General features: G+C 33.9%; 3 protein-coding genes across 6 annotated transcripts; 2 read left to right on the top strand and 1 right to left on the bottom strand.

Annotated features, from left to right (window-relative positions):
* Nucleotides 1-1,004: 1,004 nt before the first annotated feature.
* Nucleotides 1,005-5,797, bottom strand: LOC137810465 (histone deacetylase 19). Its single transcript, XM_068611727.2, has 8 exons — nucleotides 5,614-5,797; nucleotides 4,527-5,062; nucleotides 3,446-3,886; nucleotides 2,708-2,938; nucleotides 2,045-2,115; nucleotides 1,916-1,970; nucleotides 1,413-1,484; nucleotides 1,005-1,332 (listed from the first exon to the last, which is right to left on the bottom strand). The coding sequence occupies exons 2-8, from the start codon at nucleotides 5,052-5,054 to the stop codon at nucleotides 1,240-1,242; spliced, it is 1,491 nt and encodes a 496-aa protein (XP_068467828.1). The 5' UTR covers nucleotides 5,055-5,062; nucleotides 5,614-5,797; the 3' UTR covers nucleotides 1,005-1,239.
* A 4,663-nt stretch (nucleotides 5,798-10,460) lies between these two features.
* Nucleotides 10,461-19,833, top strand: LOC137810464 (Tetratricopeptide repeat (TPR)-like superfamily protein). 4 transcript variants are annotated; one of them, XM_068611724.1, is made up of 22 exons: nucleotides 10,461-10,617; nucleotides 10,690-10,773; nucleotides 10,860-11,063; nucleotides 11,195-11,317; nucleotides 11,582-11,665; nucleotides 11,810-11,860; nucleotides 11,944-12,036; nucleotides 12,681-12,821; nucleotides 12,930-13,010; nucleotides 13,185-13,432; nucleotides 13,512-13,683; nucleotides 13,861-13,976; nucleotides 14,090-14,150; nucleotides 14,405-14,470; nucleotides 14,572-14,784; nucleotides 14,866-14,917; nucleotides 15,255-15,628; nucleotides 15,724-15,815; nucleotides 16,980-17,222; nucleotides 17,483-18,126; nucleotides 18,623-18,826; nucleotides 19,432-19,833. In XM_068611724.1, exons 1-22 carry the CDS (start codon nucleotides 10,597-10,599, stop codon nucleotides 19,611-19,613), a joined length of 3,549 nt encoding a protein of 1,182 aa, XP_068467825.1. In that variant the 5' UTR covers nucleotides 10,461-10,596; the 3' UTR covers nucleotides 19,614-19,833. The 4 variants fall into 4 exon arrangements, with proteins under 4 accessions (XP_068467825.1, XP_068467826.1, XP_090154276.1 ...); XM_068611725.1 differs by having other exon boundaries at nucleotides 10,471-10,617; nucleotides 14,093-14,150; XM_090298150.1 differs by having other exon boundaries at nucleotides 10,530-10,617; nucleotides 13,516-13,683.
* Nucleotides 19,834-20,821: 988 nt separating this feature from the next.
* LOC137810462 (pentatricopeptide repeat-containing protein At4g33170) lies at nucleotides 20,822-22,944 on the top strand. The gene has a single exon (XM_068611723.2). The coding sequence runs from the start codon at nucleotides 20,943-20,945 to the stop codon at nucleotides 22,689-22,691; it is 1,749 nt and encodes a 582-aa protein (XP_068467824.1). The 5' UTR covers nucleotides 20,822-20,942; the 3' UTR covers nucleotides 22,692-22,944.
* Nucleotides 22,945-23,014: the final 70 nt, after the last annotated feature.

The following is a 23,014-nucleotide window of genomic DNA, read 5'->3' as shown; positions in this document are numbered from 1 at the left end:
TATTTTTTTAAGTTATATTCCCAAATTAATTACAATCAAGAAGTAAATAAAATTTGCTTTCATTAATTCTAGAGATCGACATTAAGATCGTTCCGTCACATTATTGAGCTTGACCCATGACCTCACAGTTTTCTTCCTCTCGTCCTCGGTAACATCTTCTCTGTAGTGTTTTTTCTTCTTTTGGTATAATCAAAATCCAAATTAGGGTGTAGTGTTTTTTCTTCTTTTGGTATAATCAAAATCCAAATTAGGGTTTCCTTTTCCAAGTTTAGGTGTTTTACATAATAGGACCTAGACATCAGACACTCGCAATAAACCATAGCATTAAGACGGTTTCATCATATTATGGAGCTCAACCCATGACCTCACAGTTTTCTTCCTCTCGACCTCTATAACATCTTCCCTGTAGTGATTTTTCTTCTTTTGGTGCAATCAAAATTCAAATTAGGGTTTCCTTTTCCAAGCTTAGGTGTTCTTAAGAATAGGGCCTAGACGTTCACAATAATCGATAGCAAAATACAAGTTAAAGATGTAGGATAAAAGGGAAAAACAAAAAACTGAGCACAAAAAATTGAAACTGCAGTAATGGAAGACGGGATCACTGAAATACGCAATGGATCTCCGAAAAAAGGAGAGCTTAGAGAAGAATGAAGGGTCGAGGGGTTTTTTCTTTCTTTAAAAAGCCTGATAAAGAATTAAGATTCGCAAAGAACCCCCACCAATTAGCACTTCTGAAACAAATTCGACATTTATCTCAATTGATTTTGAAACACCACTCCGGGATAGCGGCTGCAATGGCCGCACCACTGAACTGAGAAGCGATGGTCTCCTTGTACTATCTGCGGTTATTGACAAATGACAACCTAGATTTAAGGCGAAAGAATGTGTTTGCTTCATCCCTTTTGCAAGAAACACAGGAATGTTTATATTTCATCTCATGGATCCAACAATGAGCCGCTCCTCATACGAGATATTTTGATAAAATCTCCTACCATAGTAAAACATACAGAAAAAATAAACTATTACCATTAGTGGCAACACTGCTTTATCTTGCTGTAATATTAAACATCAAAAGTCAAGGCAAAGTTTGCACTATATCTCTTAAGTTTCCAGATAAAGCAAAATTTGAAACACCACAGAGACATCACGTGAATGAGCCATGTAAGAGGAAACTATAATTTACTTTACAGGTCGACATACACTAGTCTGGGAGAAGGTTGACCAATGCCTATTAGTGCTTCATCTTGACCTGTGATCAGAAAGCTCTTTTACATTATCCTGCTCCTCTTTGATGCACGGTTCATCCACTGCCATTGAGTCCACCCCCGACACCTGAAAAGATGCAATTTTAACACCACCTGTGTGATCTTATAAATGAGAAATTTCAGTTTATGAAGGCCAAAATATTCAACCTTGGAGCATGCAATCTCCTTGAAAGGCGTTAGAAAATCTCTTCCACAATCCAGATGTTTATGATAACTTTCCTGAAATTTAAAATATGCTCCTAATTTGTCACTTACAAGTAATTAATTCATCTTAAAACTAAAACAAGACAAATCACTGTACAAGCACATCATTTAGCAATATGAATAAGGAGACAAGTGTCATAACCTGAGGCCAATCACTAGGAAAATAAATAAATGAAAGCAATCCAATTGAGAATGTTAGAAAATATATATATATATATATATATATATATATATATATATATATTACAATTTGTTCAAAATGACTCGTCACATGAAAAATAAAATTATACTCAGAATTGAATTGAAATCTAATTTTCATTAAATTCACAATAATGTACTTGTTTCTCTTTCTGAAGCTTTGTTCATTTGATTCCAATAATATTTAAAAGATTATTTGAAACATTTTTTCACTGTTACGAGGACAAAGAAAACAGGTAGGGACATACTGCATCTTTATGTTCAGCTTCAACACGTTCACTTTTCACCCTTCTGCGAGGTTTGCTGTAAAAAAACAGATCAGTTAAAGAGCCTTAAAAGACACTATCAAGATGGGCTGCAAAAGCACAAGAACATACCTGTCATCATCAACCTCCATGTCAGAATCAGGATCCCATCTTTCATCTCTATCGTCTTGATCCTCATCTCTCTAAATATGAATAGTAAGTAATTCTCAATATTTACTCAAGCACACAGTGTCAATACAATAATGGTAAATGACAAACAAATCTGTGAAAGCAAAAAATATGATGGATCATTTGAGAATGCCCGTACATGTTAATGAACACGTGGATTTCTTTTAAAAATTAGATATATAATATACAATGCTCTAGACAAATTTCAGACTTCAACTTGAGACGTAATAATTGATTTTCTGAAACATGTTTACAGTGTGGCCAAAATTCTAACATGTTTTGTGATGATGGATTTTTGCCAATAAGCTGTGTCTAAAATAAATAAATAAATCTGCAGATCTTTCCTTTTCAAATGCAATATTTGCAGTTTGGATATTGGACAGAGTTAAGAGTAGTAACTCCACTAGGATGCAACAAATCTAAGCAATGAGAGAGAAATATATATTTCCTGAACATAGTAGCGGAATGTCCACCACGATATGCTCCTACTCAATCATGTTTACATGCCAAAGGATATTCAAAATACTTTTATACACGATTAAGAGATGATATAACAAAGAGTTGGAAAAAAAGTGTATTTTATTTCTCAATAGATACAAAGCCAACCTCTTGTAGTTCTGCGTCAGGTGGTCGCTCCTGGAATGGGACACTTGGTGCATGTTGAAGCCTAGATAAATTATCAAGAAGTTTTGCTCTTATTTCATCCAATAAATTTCGAGAGTTCTTGTTTTCCATGTTACTTGGAGCAACATGAAGAGCATAGACAGGACCAAAATATTCATAATACTCATGTTGAGGCATCTTATCATCCAGTTCAATCCCAAGAGCAACGCTAGTCTGATCAACAACCAATAGAAATTTGTTAATCAGAGAACACTTTCTATTTAAAAAATAGAATACGTTCAATTGGCACAGATATCAGGTATACGGATCAAATCAACACTTGATAGTGCAGATACTGATTCCCATATACTAGGTTTCAACAGGACTGCTAGAAGCCAAAAAAAACATAAGCAGGCATAACTCAAGATTTAATCTGCTAGATGTTTTCAGTAACCTTTTTTTAATAATGCTATATAACTAAATGTTAATCATTGCTTTGAGTTGTGTGCACCAAAAAGCATTTTTCACACTATAGAAAAAGTTTATGAGTCAATCCATTGTGATATCTTCATTGAAATCTTTGTACCTGTATTCATGCCCATTGCAGAGGAGACCCATAATCAAATTATTACTGAGAACTTAATTATCAGGCATCAATTATTCACCCTTTTTAAACGAGACAAAGACAATAATAAGATAATTCAACTAGGAAAAGTTCAAGAAAAATCAACAACAAAATACCTCATAACACCAACAGCGTGCCACATTTCTTATTGTATAGCCACCTCCGCCGAGCAATAGAAGGGGAACATTAAAAGATCTCATATATCTGACACACTCTGCATGACCTTTTATGGAAAGATTGAAACAACCTAATCTGTCCCCAGATAAAGAGTCAGCACCACATTGTAATACAACAGCACCAGGCCTAAAAATTTCCATAACCTTTCCCATTATTGGCTTAAACAAGGACTGATAGCTCTCATCATCAATTCCATCATCCAAAGGAACATTAAGTGAATAATATTTCCCCTTGCCATATCCAGTATCACGAATATCACCTGTTCCAGGAAAGTAATCCCCAAACTTGTGAAATGAAACTGTCATGACCCTATCAGTGGTGTAAAAGGCCTCCTCCACACCATCACCATGGTGGATATCGATGTCCACATATAGAACACGCTGCACATGATAAAGAGAATGCAGATTACAATGATAGAGCACTTAAGACAAAATATTTAATACAAAACATTTAATTTAACATTAATAGAGATGTAGAAGGCAATGTCTCTGATAACCCACATCCTAAACAAGTTTTAATCTAACCAGACATATTAAGGCAATAAACAATGTCTGCCTCATTAAAGTAAAAGAAAAATGCACATTAAATCCCCTTCAAAAACAGAAGGGAAGCTCTAGCTCAAGCATTGTTCTCAAGGACGGGAAAAAGAAAAAAATTGCACCCAATGTTAACATAAAAGTAGGATAAGCTCTGGACCCAGCTCTCGTTAAAAAAATAGTAAAATACTACTCAGTTTGTTGAAATAAGCAATATGGAAAGAAAACATTCAAAACAATTGCCTAATTATTTTGAATAGTATCTATATACTTCCCTTACTAACTACCACAAACCACTAGGCTATTGTAACCCATCCGCATAATCATTGTTCTCTAGAACGTACTTACTTCTTTATTCCAAAATACACTTCCAAATTTGGAACCAATAGCAGTTGTTGGTAATATAAGGAATAAATTCAACCTGAATTAAAATGAGAACAGTCATAAATCAATGATATAATGTGGGAAATTAAATTTGGGAAACCTCATGTATTTTGAGAAGTTCCAAAATAGCCAGCACAATGTCATTAACATAGCAAAACCCAGAAGCCTCACACTTCTTTGCATGATGTAGACCACCAGCCCAATTTATTGCAATATCGCATACTCCATGGTTCAATTTTAGAGCACCGCCAACAGAACCTCCTGCATATGTCTGGCAGAAAGAGTAAAGACCATCAAATACAGGGCAGTCTTCACCAACATTAAACCTCTTCAACTGTCTCAATTGATCTTGCTGTGTTTCAGGGGTAATGCCTCTCAAAAAGGCCACATAATCATCGGCATGGAACTTGCAGAGGTCCCTATCTTTGGCAGCAGTAGGCTTCAGAACCTGCATGTGTTGAAGCAATCCGTAGTGGGCTAAAAGAGCATGCGTCATTCGAATTCTATGTGGTTTCATTGGGTGCCCCTGCCCATAATAATAGTTTCCAACCTCTGGATCATAGAAATATGAAACCTTTCTCTTCACACCATCTGACCCTGATGGAAGGGAGTTCCCTCCGCTTTCCATTACACAATCTATAAATTACCACAAACAATGATAATCAAGAAACATAATAATAAAATAATTATAATAAAAATAGGGGGTGGGGGGAACAAAAATTCAGTAACTATCAAGCACAAGCACTTAGTATACACAAATCATACACATAATAACCAAAGTGGCCAGTAATTATTCTCTTGATTGCTGAACACCAGCAGAACAAATACAAACTAACTAGGCTTTTAATTACAAATTAAGGTTTCATCTAGAGCTCTCAGACCTCAAGCCTTTGTAATGTAGTTAAGCAAAACGTGAAAGTGAGAAAAAAGGGCAGAGGTTGAGGTTTTCAGTTTTTAGGCTCCGAATATCTAGGCGAAACAAAGAAAATAAGGGTAAATGACATTCAACAGAATTTCAACAGCAAAAAGAGAACGAAGACGGAAGGGAAACACCTAGCTAGTTTTGAATAAACACAATTACTTTATGAGCAGGAAAAAACAATTATCGCTTCAGAAGAAAAACGAAGAGAAATGTAGATCGGTGGAAAATCCAGGTCATGGAGTGAGTTGACAGAGAGAAATCTCACTTTAGTTTTAGCAGCGCTGACGAATGGATGAGTTCAGAAATTCAGATAGTTGAAGCAGTTCCAGGCTTAAGGTTCCGCCTCCCAAATGGATATTCAATTTGCTACTGTGAGAGTGCACTGCACCATAAAGGGGGGGATTTGAACTTGGTAATTTTGGAGAACGGACTCTTATGCTTTTATTTTTATTTTATTTTGATTCAATATTAAACCTTTAAACCAATAACATAATTTCTATCAATTATTAAACAATTAATAAAATTTTAAATTTTGAAAAGATAATATATACCTACTCTCCGTTATAACCGTTTTTTTTACACAATTTTTTTTCTAATTCTACCCTTATTTAATATATCTTATTTTATTAATACAATAAAGTATTTTGTCATTTCATATGAATTACTTAAAAAAATAAAATTATTTTATAATATTTTAAATTAATATTATTGTTTAGTTTTTATATGACTCTTCACTATTTTCTTAGTTCCTTATTTTAAGGCAACAACAGAAAGAAAGAGTATATTCTCACACATTTCACATTAAATCTCACATATAAAATAAAATAATCTTCATTTTCAATTACTCTCTTGACACTCTATTTTTATTTTTCAATTTTGAGTCATCTAAAATTATTTTTTGCATATATGTTATATTTTTATCATCTTGAAAATTAAGTAAAAGAGAAAAAATGTGAATACACATGCGCAACCTGCATATGAGTTTCCACTAGTAAAAATGTTAGTACTGTTTGGATAGAGAAACTATGTACAATTTGTTTATATAAAACTTTGGATTGCAAAATTTTGAATTTATGTAATTTGTGGATTGTTAAATTTGGATTACACGCTCCATGATTTTATTTCAAATTTTACAATATAAATTGTATTTTCATATTACATAATTTAAAAATATATTATAACTTATACAATTTAAAAATATTTATCTTAATTGTGTCATTTGAAATATATTTTTTGAATTTTTGATTGCACATTATGAAAAATGTAAATCCCAAATTATACACTTTAACATGTTTTTGATTTATGGACAATTTAGAATTTTCAAACACTATAAAAGTACATGAAAAAGTATAGGGATTTTAAAAGAAAGAACCATTGGTTTATATTGGTAGTTATTTTTTGTGAGTTTGACGATTTCATATATCAAGTTAAAGTCTTTTACTCTAGTCATTATATATATTTTTATCATACTTTTATTTCTTCTACTTACAATTCCTTAATGCATGTTTTCATCGTCATTCGTTATCATTGTAAGTGATCTTATTACAGTCAATACTCGTACTCGTCTTGTGTTGACATTATTATGTGTCCCAAAGGTGGTCTCATTCTTTTGTTAGTTTGTTTTAGAATTTTGGTTTTGTCAAAGACATTATAGATTGCTAATATTTTTTAAATAATTTAATTTGATACAACATTATTAATCAATCATTCTAAAAGTATAAAATTGAGTATTGTGCAATCTAGGAACTTATTTAAAATCACATAATTTGGAAAAATTTATAATGTTCTTCAACAATTTGGATTCCATAATCCAAAAATGAATTTTATGTTATTTTAACGTATTGTGTTTTACTTATGACATATATAACCAAGACAAAGGACGATGTCTCTCTACCCAATAAGCATTAAAGATTCAAAGTTTTCATTTCTAGAAGAAATTGCAATGGACCTTTTCATGTGGGTTATGTAAATAGTAACGTGTGTGTGTTATCGATGTACCAACAAAAGGAGTGCATAATGTGGAAAAAATTTTGGGCAACATTGCTAGGAGTTTGTGGGACGGTATGGTAAGAAAATAACTTTATCATTATTATTTTGATTGAGTGGTAAGAAATGAGTTTATTTGTAATATCATATTGAATATTGTTTTTATAGGATTATGGTGAGTTAAGATTAGTATCCCATCAATGGAAGATGAATAAATTTGAAGTCTCACATAAGCATATTAAGGTTGTATTGGAGAATTATGACTTGTTACCCAACACTAGTTACGAGACAATGGACAATGATATTGTTTGTATTTGTGGAAATGTGGTATTGTGAGATGAGTGTTACACTCAATTATGTGTCTTTACTCCTTTACATTGTTATGGTAGGACAATTACGCATGTATGTCCCTTTTAATGTGATAATGACAACACATGTGAGGATGAATACACGGGGTGATATTGATCTATTAATGTGTTGGAGGAAATTCACTCAAACTTGATACCTCATCTTTAACATTTCATAGTCTACATACACAAGAGACACATCAGAAACATCATTTTGTGGTAAGTTATTGTATATAATAAATTTAATATCAATTAACTCATTTATAACACTTGTTATAATAATTACTACAAGATATGTGTAAACAAAGTATAGTCATACTTGATGTTTAACTATGGTCACATTCTAAAGAAACTCTTCCACGAGAACAAACTCAAATTGTATAATTGTTAGCTTGTGTAGTGATGAAGGAGGGAGCAATTTGCATTAGAAAGTCACGTGTTATACTTGTATCACTAGCCAGCTAACTAGAGATTTAGTAATTTTTTTAGTTTGTTTTATACTTGCACCACATTTTAAAATAATTATTATGTGATATTTTTTTTAGTTAACTTGCAAACGTTTACTTTTTATCATAATTATCATAGATAAATACAATATTTAAAAAATGTAAGTGTTTATAACATTAGTTTATATTATGTTTTTTTATAAAATTCAATCGTCTACAAGACTAACATAATCACATATAATCCTTAGTATTTATGTAAAAATTCATATACTATAAATTGATCTCATCTCTAATCAATGTGAGATCTTAATTACACTCTGTCACCCTAAGGAATGAACATTTTGAGTATGAGATTATATATTTGTGGATGGTCTACCAGGAACTCAATAACGATGGCATAATAGTTCCAAATAACTTGACATCGATAGGCTCTAAATGACTATAGTTTTATACCCAACACAACCTTACAATATTGACTTGTAAGGTGAGGATTACCCGTCACTTATACACTATAAATTGACATTGTCTTTGTTTGTTGTGAGATCTTCACCAACAACCTCAGTCTAGCCTCCTCATTATAGTCAATAAACAAGAAAAACATTTGTAATTGGTATGAGACAACCATCTTTCAATTCGACATGCATAACGTTCAAAAACATCCAAATAAGTAATGCATGTAATATATTCGATAAAAAAAAATCACAAGATAAAGTAAACTAACGTTTAAAGGATGTGTGTCATACCCATGTTCAACACAAATAATGTGATGTAGACTAACATAAAAATATTTGAAGAAACTATTGGCTCCTAAAGAGGGATTGAATTAACCCTAAAGACTCAATTCATAGTGAATATGAACAATGAAGTACAATGTCTAACACAAAAGAGATGAGCACAACACAACAAATTTTTGTACTTGTTCCTCCTAACTCTTGGGCTACGTCCATTTTTCTTTTAAGCAAAATACTTAAGAAGTTCTACTAATCAATTAATAATTATGAGTACACAAACATCTCCAAGTTGTACCGAGTACACAAATCAATTTTAATCTTCCTCTGAGACTAAGACCTCTCAAGACACAATAAAAACACTTTAAAAAAAATAACACTACAAAAACTCATTGGATATACTTCCAAGAGTACAAATTTTACAAAGTCTGTACACACAACCTAAAAGCACTTGACTCTCAGTCGTGGATATGAAACTTTTTTTTATATATAATGTAGATTTTGCTCGTGGTTGTTGTCATATTTGTTTGGGCTTCCTTTAAAAAGTTTTTTCCAATATGATTGTTTGATGCTCGACACATCAAGTCTTAATATAATACAACTTCACATATCTTTATCGTTTTTCGAGTATACACTTTAAAAGTAAACAATTCATCTTATATATTTTCCGCACATTGAACTTAAATCTTCTTATTAAAAATAATTCAAATATATTTGAGATATACACTAATAAAGGTAGATAAATTAGAAATAACTAGAATAATAAATTTGAAAAACTTTTGTATCAAATGTTAAGTTTCAAAAACTTTCCAAACTTATATTATTTGAACGTTGAAGAAAATATTTGCTTTTATAAATTAAACATGATTAATACAAAGTTCATTAACCCTTAATAATCATTAAGGTTATAGAAAAATGTTGTAAAATGAAATAAACATTCTGAAATATCTGACTAGATAGATCGTTTAGTGCGTTAAACAATGTTGGATCCTCTAATGCATTGAAGTCTATAAGACATTAAATCGTGTTGAACACTAGACTCCCAAATGTATTTTGACATTATCAGATTGTCTAATTTCAGAAATTCTATAATGTATCTACATTACTATAAAAACATTAAATAAAAATTAATTTTAAAGACAAAAAATAATTAGTTATAATTTATTTATTTTTAATTAAAAATATCTTTCTCAGTAATAATTACACATTAAAAATGTAAAATTACAACAATTTTTTTAAAAAAACTTAAAAGATATTTGTACTTCTTGTAGAACTAATGAATTTTAATATTACTCGTTAAACAGTTTTTTTATTTTTTTATTATTTTCAAACTCAATAATAATTATTTGTAATCTTTATAAAATTAATGAATTTTAATAACATTTTTTATTTTCATCTCACAAACCTTTTAAGTCAGTGTTTTTGGTATTTAATATTTATTTTAAGATAGATAAGTAATATTTTGTTTGACTAAAAAAATTAATTAAGTGTATTAGATAAAAAATATTGATTTTTAGTTTTTGATATATTTTACAAAAACTAAAATCAAAGGATTAAAAATATTGATTTTTTATTTTATTTTCTGTAGAAATGGATCGAAATTCGAAGAAAGAAAGAAAAAATGAAAGTAAAAATAATTTTATAGTTAGTGCGAAGTGGGAACGGTGTGGTCTTGCAGTAGCAGTATTGCTTACATCTGGGGCTAAGTCGAGGAGCAGTGTGGCAACAACGGTCCCATTCCATGGAGTCCCAAACACAGAGAGTGGGTTCTTAGCTTTTCCATTTCATCAATCTTCGTCATCTCAGTTACTCTCACTCTCTTTTGTTCCTTCAGACTCAGGAAGAAGAAGAAGGGGCGCAACATCTCTTCCAACGCTTGCAGCTGTCACCAGATGACGCCTCCATACATTTTGACATTGTATGCATTCTTCTTTTTGTTTATTCCCTCTGCTGCTCTTTCTAGTTATTCATTTTTCTCTATAAACTACACCTTCGATGATTCAGGGTGTGTTCTTATGGGAGAAAGGAGGAGAAGCGAAGGAAAAAGCTGCTCAACATTTTCTTCAATCGGCCAAATTAAACCCTAAGAATGGAATATCTTTCAAGTATCTAGGCCATTATTACGCCAGCATTTCCCTTGATACTCAGAGAGCTATTAGGTGTTACCAACGAGCTGTTGTTCTCAATCCCGATGATTCCGAGTCTGGGGTAAGCGTCGTATTTTCTCGTCTGTTCCATTTGAAAGCTACAATAATTACCTTAACATTATGGAAAAATTAAGTGTTGATTTTGCTTTCTTTCACTTAACACTGACTCTGATTTTCATTTTGTCACCTCAGGAAGCTCTGTGCAATTTACTTGACCAAGAAGGAAAGGATAGTTTGGAGGTGGTGGTATGCCGAGAAGCTTCTGAAATGTCACCGAGAGCTTTCTGGGCTTTCCGAAGATTAGGTTTCCTGCAGGTTTTTCTTTCGATTTCTTCTACTTTTCTAGAGTTTATGTAGTCAGAATCGCAATTTCGCCTTTTCTGTATATCACAGTCTTGTGTATTGTGTAGACTCGTGTAACAACTGCATTCTACATATTTTTCCTATCAAAGCAGATCAAACAATTTAATTTTCAAATTGAAATTCTTTTGACATCCGTCTATATCCTCAACAAATCTCTCTCTAATTAACTCAGGGCCGAAACTGGTCATTTATTGATTTTTATTCATTAATTAACAGGTTCATAAAAAGAAATGGTGTGAAGCTGTTCAGAGTCTTCAACATGCCCTTAGAGGTTATCCTACATGTGCTAATTTGTGGGAAGTAATTTTCAACACTCTTTCCTTTCATTGAATTTGCCTTTCCGTATTTTTTTATAAATATTTGAAAATTTTGTTAGGCTTTGGGCTTTGCTTATCATCGACTAGGCATATATATTTTTTTGATAAGTATTTAAAAGTTTTTTAGGCTCTGGGCCTTGCTTATCAGCGGCTGGGCAGGTTTACTGCAGCTATTAAGGTACCACTTTGCTTGAATTCCTTTTAAATCATCTGGACGATTGATCCCCCAATTGCTGTTTTTGCTTATGGGCTCTCCATCAGTCTTATGGCCGTGCAATTGAGTTGGATGATACCATGGTCTTTGCTTTGGTTGAAAGTGGGAATATCTCTATGACTCTTGGTTCATTTAGCAAGGTACGCTTAGCTAAAGTCATTATCCTGTTGCCTTTCCCGTTCATAGTTGGTTGTTTTCAGTGGTTGAAAGTGGAAATATCTTTATCACACATGGTTCATAGCTTGTTCCTCTTTTTCATTCTGTTGTTATATATAAGCCCCAAAGGAGAGCTAGACTGCAAAATGTAGGCTATTTGTTCTCGTGCTAGAGAATTCTCATATAAATAGTGTAATACAATCTGCTTTCAGCCTTGAAAAATAGCTAAACGTATTTTTGTCAGTTTTCAGTTACAGTCAGTTATAACTATCATTTGTTAGACACCTATACCTTACTTCTTACTTGGTTGATCTTCTGCAGTATAAATGGATGGATTCTAGGGCCTTTAGTTAGCATTATCTGGTGGGACTTTTGAATTTCCTATATTTCTTTTTTCTTGCTATAATCTGGTTATGGCCGAACTTATGTTTAGTTCTTGTATAGTTTTATCAAATTATAGCACCTAGGAAATGCAGAAGACATTATAAAATACTCTGTCTCTAAACCCATACTTGAAAAATGGGAAAGTGTAGTGTATCTAACAAATGTAAGATGAAGTTGTTCTAGTAGTGTTCAGCTGTTTCTATTTATTGATGATATGTTAAACTCTGAGCCTTTCTACGTGAAGGGAGTTGAACAATTTCGACAAGCTTTGGAGATTTCACCACAGTGTGTGCCTGCACAATATGGACTTGCTTTGGGGCTGCTTGGTTTGGCAAAAGACTGCATCAACCAAGGAGCATATCGATGGGGGGCTTCACTGTTAGAGGTTTTTCTCTTCAATTTTTTTGTTTTTGATAATTTTTATGTTGTTTCTTATTATGTTAGACACTTCCATTTTGGCAACATTTAGGAAACATCATTGAACTGACTGCAGGAAGCATCTGAGGTTGCAAGGGAAAGTGCTTGTTTTTTCAGGAATTTCTCATGTATTTGGAAACTACTTGCTGATATTCAGGTATTATTTACTTCTTCAGTCTTGAAAAGCTTCCATTCTTTTATTTTATTTTTCTATCTTTAGGTATTATTTGTTGCAGCAGTGCATTAAATACTTGGCAATATGTATGATGACGTGGATTTTTCTTCACTTATCATGTATTATTCAATTCTATTTTATTTTGGCCTGTTGTAGCTTGCATATGCTAGATGCTATCCTTGGATTGATGATGTCCTAGAATTGGAATCTAATAAGGAAGCTTTCAGTGCTTCTATCAATTCTTGGAGGAGGACCTGCTTTTTTGCTGCAAGACATGCAAAATTTTCATATCAGCGAGCCTTGCACTTGTCTCCATGGCAAGCAAACATCTATGCTGACATTGCTGTAACTTCTGATCTTATAACTTCACTAGACAAAAATTACAAGCAAGATATAAATGCACGGTATGTTCTACGGAATCAAATTATTTTGAATGACCTTGACTATTGTGCTCCCCTCCCCTCAACTTAGTTGTCAAAGCAGGCAGATGGCAGAGAAGATGTCTATGGGAGCACTTCTACTGGAAAGTGACAATTATGAATTCTGGCTGGCGTTGGGATGCTTGTCTGATCATAATGCACTAAATCAGCATGCCTTGATCAGAGCATTACAATTGAATGTATCCCTAGCTGTTGCTTGGGGATATCTTGGGAAGGTATTGTCATATGTCATCAGCAAACAGTAACAACCTGACTTGATAATTTACATTGTCCTTAGTGGTTGGTCCTATAATATAATTGCTTTTCTGAGTTGATATGGCAGAAAAGACAAGGAGACTTGGGACTGTTCTTTGTGCAATTTTTTTTAGCTTGTGTTTGTTTAATGTTTTCAGCTATATCGTAAAGTTGATGAAAAGCATTTGGCAAGACAAATGTTTGATCGTGCTAGAAGTATTGATCCTGGCCTTGCATTGCCATGGGCAAGCATGTCGGTTGAGTCTTGTATGAGGTATAATTCCTCTTTTATATATTTTTGCATTATCATGTAGCAATAGCATGTTGAAAGTAGTCTACATTTCAATTAGTTTACAGGTTTTCTAACTATATGTTGTCTTTATACAGTAGGGAGCTTGAATCAAATGAGGCATTTGAAAGCTGTTCACGGGCTGTGCAGATAATGCCTGTAATTTACTGATTCCTATCAGTTAACATGAAATGTATTGATATACATACATACATACATCCACACACACACATAGTTCTATTGTTGGGATTTTGTGTATATTTCTTGTTGATGTTGTAGTTGAATACTAGAATGTTAGTGGGACAAATCTAGCATGGAAAAGAAGAAATTCTCAGATATGTCATTTTAGTAAAATATTTTTCTCTGGTGTGTGTTGCTTCGTTGCATTAAATTTTTTATCAATTACTATGCAGTTAGCTGACTTCCAACTTGGGCTCACTAAGCTTGCTTTGTTGAGTGGACATCTCTCATCTTCACAGGTTAGATTATATTGATGATTGGTGATTTTCTGTGGTGGTGCTTCTTTTGAAGATGCTGCCTACCTTGAAATTCATATCAATGCTGCATTTACTCATCACAGGTTTTTGGAGCTATTCAGCAGGCTGTTCAGCATTCTCCTCATTATCCTGAATCCCATAATTTATGTGGGCTGGTTTGTGAGGCTCGAAATGATTATAAGTGTGCTGCTACTTTTTATAGGTTAGCACGGCATGCATTTAACATTGACTCACAGAGTATTCAAAACACACATATCAGGGACATATCAATCAATTTGGCCCGATCACTTTCTAAGGTAAACTATACTAGAAATCTCTCAATCTTGTATTTCTGAAACCCCTTAGTGATATTTACTAACTCGTTCTATTTGATACAGGCAGGGAATGCGGCTGATGCTTTGCAGGAATGTGAAAATTTAAATAAAGAAGGTTTAGATCCAGATTTTGCAATTTACCTGTTAGGGTTCTTCAATTTAATTGTTTTATATATCACACAACTGTTGGGGTTGAATGTTAAATCACTCTTGCTAAAATTATTCTCATTCATGATAAGTTTTCTAATTGTTTTTTTTTTTCATAATTCATAAGATGGATTTATGAAGTGAATCAAAGTTGTGTTAGTTTGAACTGTGCCAAATGTAAAGCATGTGATTTGGTCTGATTTTAGTCTGATTTTTTGTGAAGGATGTTTTGAGAGAGAGTGGTGTGAAAATTTATTTTGAATTTTTCATTTTTGTTGACACCATTATATGATATACTTTTTTAGGGGCACTTGATGAAGAAGGTTTACAAGTATATGCTTTCTCTTTGTGGCAACTTGGTAAAAATGATTTGGCTCTCTCGGTAACTAGAAGTCTTGCTGCAACTCTTTCTTCTATGCAAAAGACTTCTGTGGCAACAGCCATATGTTTCATTTGTAGATTAGTATACTACATATGTGGACTGGATGCTGTTATCACTAACATTGTGAAAATGCCAAAGGATCTATTGCAAAGTTCAAAAGTTAGTTTTGTCATGTCAGCTATCCATGCTCTTGATGGACAAAATCGTCTTGAATTTGTTGTCACTGGTAGCCGATATTTCCTCAAATATTATGAAGAAATTGCTGGAATGCACCTTTTAGTAGCACTTAGTAAACTGGTATTTTGTTGCCTATTAATTTTGATTCTTCCTGTTTCCTTTACTCCACCATCAAGAAGATAACATTGAAAAATGTTATTGTATGGTTTGGACAGGTGAAAAATGAGTCTGATAGCCTTGACATTCAGAGTGGAGTTGCTCATCTCAAAAAAGCTATGCACATGTTCCCTAACTATAGTTTGATAAGGTAGATTTTTTGTAGCAAAGACCAGTATTCAAACAGAATTTTGATTTCATAGATTTAAAGTTTCAATTTCTAATTTAATCCTTACAGTTTTACTCAATTTTAGTATGGTCCGTGATAATAGGTTAGGGTTAGGAAAGAAAGACGCTTAAGATTAATGAACTGAAAATATATTGATAGGATGTAAATAATACAATCCCATAACATAATACCCAAATTTGGCCAAGTACTAGCCCCTATCCCACTAGTAATAATGCTAGTATCTCTTAACTATCATACACTTTATATTAAGAAGTAAACTTTAAACCTAATTCAACTTTAAACCTAATTGGCTCATTAGGTGAGGTTTGCACCCACTTATATACTACTAAATGTCCTTATCAATAGTCGATGTGAGATCTCCAACACATCCCTCTCACGCCGAGACCTTCCAACTCATACGTGAGACTATATATTTATGGGTGGTCCAATAGTGGGTGACTTGATAAACCCAACAAACTCTTGTTAGAATAGACTTTAAATGGTTTTGATACTATCTCAAACATATTTTGGTTTTGTTTTCTAACAGAAACAAACCAGAAAATATATAGTTAGGACACCACCGCACCCTAAAGATTACTTCCTTGCAAAAGTTTATGGATAGCTTTGTGTGAACAGTAATTTTCCAACTACTACTGGATACTAAGCGCTATTTAAAATATGTCCTAGCATGCTTCATGAAGTAGGATTTTGGCTTCTGAAATTTTAATACCAAATATAAACTGTTGGAGGCAAATTTGCTACGGAAAATGACAGATGCAGAAAGAACTGACTGATATGGAGAGGACCAGGTAAAAAAGGGCAGTATATTTTTCTAGTTGCAGTTGTGAATAGCATCTATAGACTTGTACGGCAATAGTTAGCAGAACTATGAACTATGCACCTCTATCACCTCTTTCCTTGTGTTCCTCTCCTTCCCCACATATGACTTGTAAGTTAGCTATAGAAAGAAATATACTCAGTTGCTCTTCCATACTTTTAAATTCTAATAAACATACCCTGCCTTCCCAGTGTTTGGAAATGAGTTCTCATTTTTTTCTTTGCCCTAATTTTTCAATAATGTTAACCCAGTCTTGCTAGCTTTTCTTTTGCTGACATCCTTTCTTTTGCACATTTCTCTGGGAGCAGGAACCTTCTTGGCTACCTCTTGGTATCCAGTAAAGAATTAAACAATTGTCACGTGGCAACGAGGTGTTGTAAACTGGAACATCTTGATCTTTCTGATAAAAATGGTTTCAAATCAGCTGCTGATATCCATGGTGCAGGAGCAGTTGCTTGCTATACCACTGGCAACAGCAGTCCAAAGTTCACTTTTCCAACTTGTACAAAACAGTGTTCTAATCATCCTGGAGCTATTAGATACCTGCAGAAGTACTATTTTTATTTTCTTTTATGCCCCTTAATTGCCCCAGAAATTTTGATTTTTAATATTTCTTTTTAGATTCTCATATTTTGATGCTATACCTCTTTTTTATTTCGCTTTATGTGTGGAAAATAAGTATTTCTTGGGGTCGAATAGTTTTCTGTTCTTGGGGGTAAAGAGAGTGTAAACAATCTGGTGGCTCTATTCAAGGCATATGCACATTCTCACTGGCCATGACTAATCTTGTTACATTATCTCAAAATTGTAGGTGCTATCATCAGAAACCATGGAATCATGATGCCTGCTACTTGCTTGTTCTTAACTATCTTCAGAGGGCACGAGAACAAAGATTTCCTCAGCATCTTTGTGGCATACTAAATCGTCTAACTCAAGTAGCTCTTTCAAATGAATTGTACAGTGGGACAGGATTGTTGTTCCATTATAGATACTTTCAACTTCTACTTTGTGCTTCTGAGATCAGTTTACAATGTGGGAATCATATGACCTGTATCACCCATGCCAAAACAGCTTCTGAACTTGTGCTTCCTGATGATTATCTATTCTTTGCACATCTACTATTATGCCGTGTGTATGCCATGAAAGGTGATCATCCCAGTTTTCAAAAGGAATATATGTGGTGTTTGGAGCTCAAGACAGATTATCACATCGGTTGGATCTGTCTCAAACTTATGGAATGTCGGTATGAGCTTCAAATTGATTCAAATGCCATAGACTTGAACTTTGAAGAATGTGTGAAAAGAAGTGGAAAGTTGTGCGATATGTGGATGGCAGCGTATAACCTAGTGAGAGGCATGGTTTCCTTCCAGAAGAGGGATTTATTCTCAGCAGAAGAGTTCATGAAACAGGCTTGTTCATCAGTGCGTTTTGAGAGCTGCCTCTTTCTATGTCATAGTAAGTATTCATTTTGGGCAAGGAGCTTCCTTTAACCAACTTTTGCATGCTTTTTATGCAGTATCACGTTAGCACTTGTAACACTTTAGCAGCTACTTCTGTCGAACTAAAGACTGATATGATAACAGTAGCATTATATACAGACACACAAAAGGCTGAGAGAATCAATCCCATACATTTAGATAATAGAATCAATCTACTTATAGCAATTATGGAAAGAGGGAAGAATTTTCCGAATTACATATATGGATAATTTTCCTAATTATACCAAAAATATGAATAATATTTAACACAATATCTCAATAACTTCAATTTGAATAAGTAATATCTCCTATTATTATTAAAATTACTACTAATACTAGTATACTACTATTATGTATGCCTTGTGTAGATATTGCAAGTTGAAGTTATTTGTCTCTTGATCCTTTTTTCCCCTGTCTCTTCCTGCAATGCATCAATTTAATGTCCATCCAATCTTATTGTTCTTTTTATGTAGGTGTCATCTGTATGGAACTTGTCCGGCACTGCAATGGCTCTCAATTCCTATCACAGGCTGTTAAGAGTCTTACACGAGTTCATCAACTTTCACTTACTCCCTTACCTTTTGTTTCAGTACTAGTAGCACAAGCTGAAGGAACCCTTGGTTCTAAAGAGAGGTGGAATAGAAACCTTCACCTTGAATGGTTTAATTGGCCATCAGGTATGATTTCTACTCTGTTATTAGGTTTCTATTCAATGCTGATTAAAAAAAAAAATTAGGTTTCTATTCAAGTATTCCATATTCCATATAAAAGTGTTGTCATTATTCTTTCATTTTCGTTTGTGTTGGGGGGTGAATAACTATAGAGCTAAATGCTGCTTTCAATACAAGTTAATTTTAGAGATATAAAAAACTTATTTAACCAAAAATTTATTAAAATACCTATAAATAACATAATAATTCAACTTTTTAATTCCATGCAATGCAATCAATTATAAAGAAACAAGTCTAGTACAACATTACTGAATTAATTCAAACAACACTATATAAATTACAAGCTCATAAAAATACTTAGGTTCTTAACATGATAACATTTAAATAGTTAAATAAGGACAAATGTCTTCAAATGCCCATGCACAATCATTTGAAATTAGTAGATTCACATGCTGTATTTGAAATTGATTAGTAGATTCACATGCTATATTTGAAATTGGTGTTTCTTCATATTCATTGATTGCTGTATTTAAATTTGGTGTTTGTTGGTATTCATTGATTGCTATACCTTTTTGTGGATGTCCTGTCTAATTTCTGCTACTTTTTCGTAGAAATGAGGCCTGCGGAGCTCTACTTTCAAATGCATTTGCTTGCAAGGGAGTTGAAAGTCGGGCCACACTCTACATCTAGCATGGAGTCCACTCAGAGTCCTCTGAGATGGGTTATTCGAGCAATTCACATGAACCCTTCTTGCATGCGATATTGGAGGGTTTTACAGAAGCTTGTGGAATAGACCTGAAATATGAAGCAACAGATTTAAGGAGTGGGTTATCGAATCGTATTTTGGCCGTGTTTAATTTCTATTGAATTTGGGAAGGGGAGCACTTAAACAAGTCGTTTTTTTTTCTAATATTGTAAGTGGAAATATGGAATACTTAGTTCATAGACAGACCAAAGTTGTAAGTGAAAATATGGAATACTTGGTTCATAAATGGAACCGTTTGATACTACAACCCCAGAGTGCTCTAGAAAGAATAACCATGAGTAAAAAGCGTGATTTTTCAAACAATAATAAAAAAAAAAAACTTTCATATCTAACATGAAAGCTTTGATAAAAAAAATATGATTTATATATATTTTAGGCGGGAGGAAAACACGAGTGGGGAGAATACTAAAACATGAAAATTTAGAAACTCGAATCTTACCCTAAACCCTAAAAAATGAGGGCATAATTTTATTAAGAAATTTATACCAACCAAAAATTGATTGACAATTATTCACAAAACTAATCCAAGAATCTTCTCTAGACCAAATTCCTATGAAATCCAGAGAACCTACTAAATCATGAGAAATAAATTCCTACCAAACCAACAGTTTTAAGAGTGTGGACACACAACTAGAACCCAAGAAAATTTTGGGTTGGAAAGAGCAAACAAAATGCCAAATATAGAAGATCAAGAGTTCTTTGCAGTTAATTAATTATTCTTGTAGAATTCTACAATATGATTTTCTCCAACTCATCACTTGAATGCCAAGCATCTCCATTTAAGTGTCGGTTTTAGTGAAAACTCACAAGTAATCAATGATAACCTTTTACTTGTACCTTATTCACAATAACTAGACATGATGTATGAATTACTTGTTAAGAGGACTTTAAATATAAGGTTGATCCATAGATCACCTTTAGACTCCATCTCGGTCAGGAATCAAAATTTAGTTTAACACAAGTGAATAATGATGAAAAATTTAATATCAAGTGAATTTTTTCTCTGGATTCTATTTTTGTCATAAATAACATGGAACATTTTCCGGGTTTCTAATTTTTTGCATCGTAGTGTAATATATCAGTTTTTAATTATTTATCCTTTTTTGCTTTAAATTTTTAGTTTTATTCGATTTTGTATCATGGAAGTTACCTGAAGAATTTGGTAAAAATTTATTGCATGATGAGTTGATTTAAGATTCCCCCCCCAAAAACTTGAAAATATGAATAATTTATTTTTGGGTTAAAATCTTGTTTTGGCTCCCCAGTTATTTTGTTGAAGCTTCGCCACTGTTGCGAGTGTTAAATATTAATTGTTGTTCAAACCATTTCAAGGGTGCGTGAAATCAATCAAAATACATGCTTCGGTCCTCCGGGGAAGCAAAAAGAGGGTTCCTTTTGCAGTTGCAGGCATGTTTTGTATCAACGGTGCCCACAGGGGAGGAGATGTACTCGAATCTGTTGCGAAGATATGCGCAGGACTCAAACTTGCTCTGTGGAAGAGCAATTCACGCTAAATCAATCACAGGGTCTATTCCTTCAACCCTTTTTCTTCAAAACCATTTGCTTAACATGTACGTCAAAATCGGAGACCTTTCGTCGGGCCTCAAAATGTTTGACGAAATGCCCAGCAGGAATGTGGTGTCTTGGTCCGCTGTCATGGCTGGTTGCGTCCAAAATGGCTCTGCTTGGGAGGCTCTTTCTTTGTTCAGCCGTATGCACCAAGAGGGAGTTACAAAACCGAATGAATTCACATTTGTTAGTGCTCTGCACGCGTGCTCTTTAACTGAAGCTGAGAATCACGGGACTATGCCTCACCAGATTTATTCGCTAGTTGTGCGGTCTGGATTCATGTCTAATATCTTCTTACTCAATGCCTTTTTGGCAGCCCTAATCAGGCATGGGAAGTTGGCGGAAGCCATTATGGTATTCGAGACAAGCCCATGCAAGGATACTGTGTCTTGGAATACCATGATAGGGGGTTACTTGCAGTTTTCTTGTTGCCAGATTCCCGAATTTTGGTGTTGCATGAATCGTGAGGGTATGAGACCTGATAACTTTACATTTGCCACCGCCCTCACTGGGTTGGCTGCTCTGTCTTATCTTCAAATGGGAACGCAAGTTCATGCACACCTTGTCAAAAGTGGTTATGGGGATGACCTTTGTGTGGGCAACTCACTGGCTGATATGTATATAAAAAATCATAAGTTGGTCGAGGCTTTCAGAGCTTTTCATGAGACGCCAAACAAAGATGTGTGCTCTTGGTCCCAGATTGCTGCCGGATGTTTACACTCCGGGGAACCGAGAAAGGCACTTGCAGTCGTTGCAGACATGAAGAAAATGGGTGTAAAGCTAAACAAATTTACCCTGACAACTGCCCTCAATGCTTGTGCGAGTTTGGCTTCACTAGAGGAAGGGAAACAGATTCATGGCTTGAGGATCAAACTTGAAGGGGACATAGACATTGATGTCTGTGTTGATAATGCTCTTCTCGATATGTATGCAAAATGTGGATGCATGGATAGTGCATGGGATCTTTTTCGATCCATGAACTCCCGTTCTGTCATCACATGGACAACAATGATAATGGCGTGTGCACAGAATGGCCAATCCAGAGAAGCTATTCAAATTTTTGATGAAATGAGGGAGACAAGTGTGCTGCCAAATCACATCACCTTCGTGTGTGTTCTTTATGCATGTAGTCTAGGTGGGTTTGTTGATGATGGATGGAAGTACTTTTCCTCCATGACTCGAGACTATGGAATCTTCCCTGGAGAAGATCACTACGCCTGTATGGTGAATATTCTTGGCAAGGCTGGACTTGTTAAAGAAGCTAAGGAGTTAATCCTAAGAATGCCGGTTAAGCCGAGTGCACTAGTTTGGCAAACATTGCTCAGTGCTTGTCAGCTTCATGGGGATGTGCCAACTGGGAAACTTGCAGCAGAACGTGCCCTACGACGAGACCATAAAGATCCATCAACCTATTTGTTGTTGTCTAACATGTTTGCTGAATGTAGCAATTGGGATGGCGTGTTGATTCTGAGACAACTGATGGAGATGAAGGATGTCAAGAAAGTTCCAGGATCCAGTTGGATTGAAATCGATTAGATTCAACATAACAAAAATCTTCATTTCACATCACTCTTTTTATTTTCAATTTCTTATTATGCACCACATCTTTTGTGATCAATTGCTCTACCCATTTCCTAATCCTCACAACTAAATACAGGAACCAAAGAATGCACGTCCAACTAAAACATAGTAACCACTAAATAGAAAATTTAACTAGCTTTTATACATCAAGACCAAATTCAGATTTCACTTCACAAAACTTTCAAATAATATTAGTAAAAAATGTATTAAAAATAATTTTTCCCTTTTAACCAAGCAAAACATAAGAATAAAACTAAAACTCATATTTGTCTTTTAAA

Source organism: Phaseolus vulgaris, chromosome 2 (genome assembly GCF_051622355.1).
Source record: "Phaseolus vulgaris cultivar YP4 chromosome 2, ASM5162235v1, whole genome shotgun sequence".
Lineage (NCBI taxonomy): Eukaryota > Viridiplantae > Streptophyta > Magnoliopsida > Fabales > Fabaceae > Phaseolus > Phaseolus vulgaris.
This window is presented reverse-complemented; position numbering and strand designations above follow the sequence as displayed.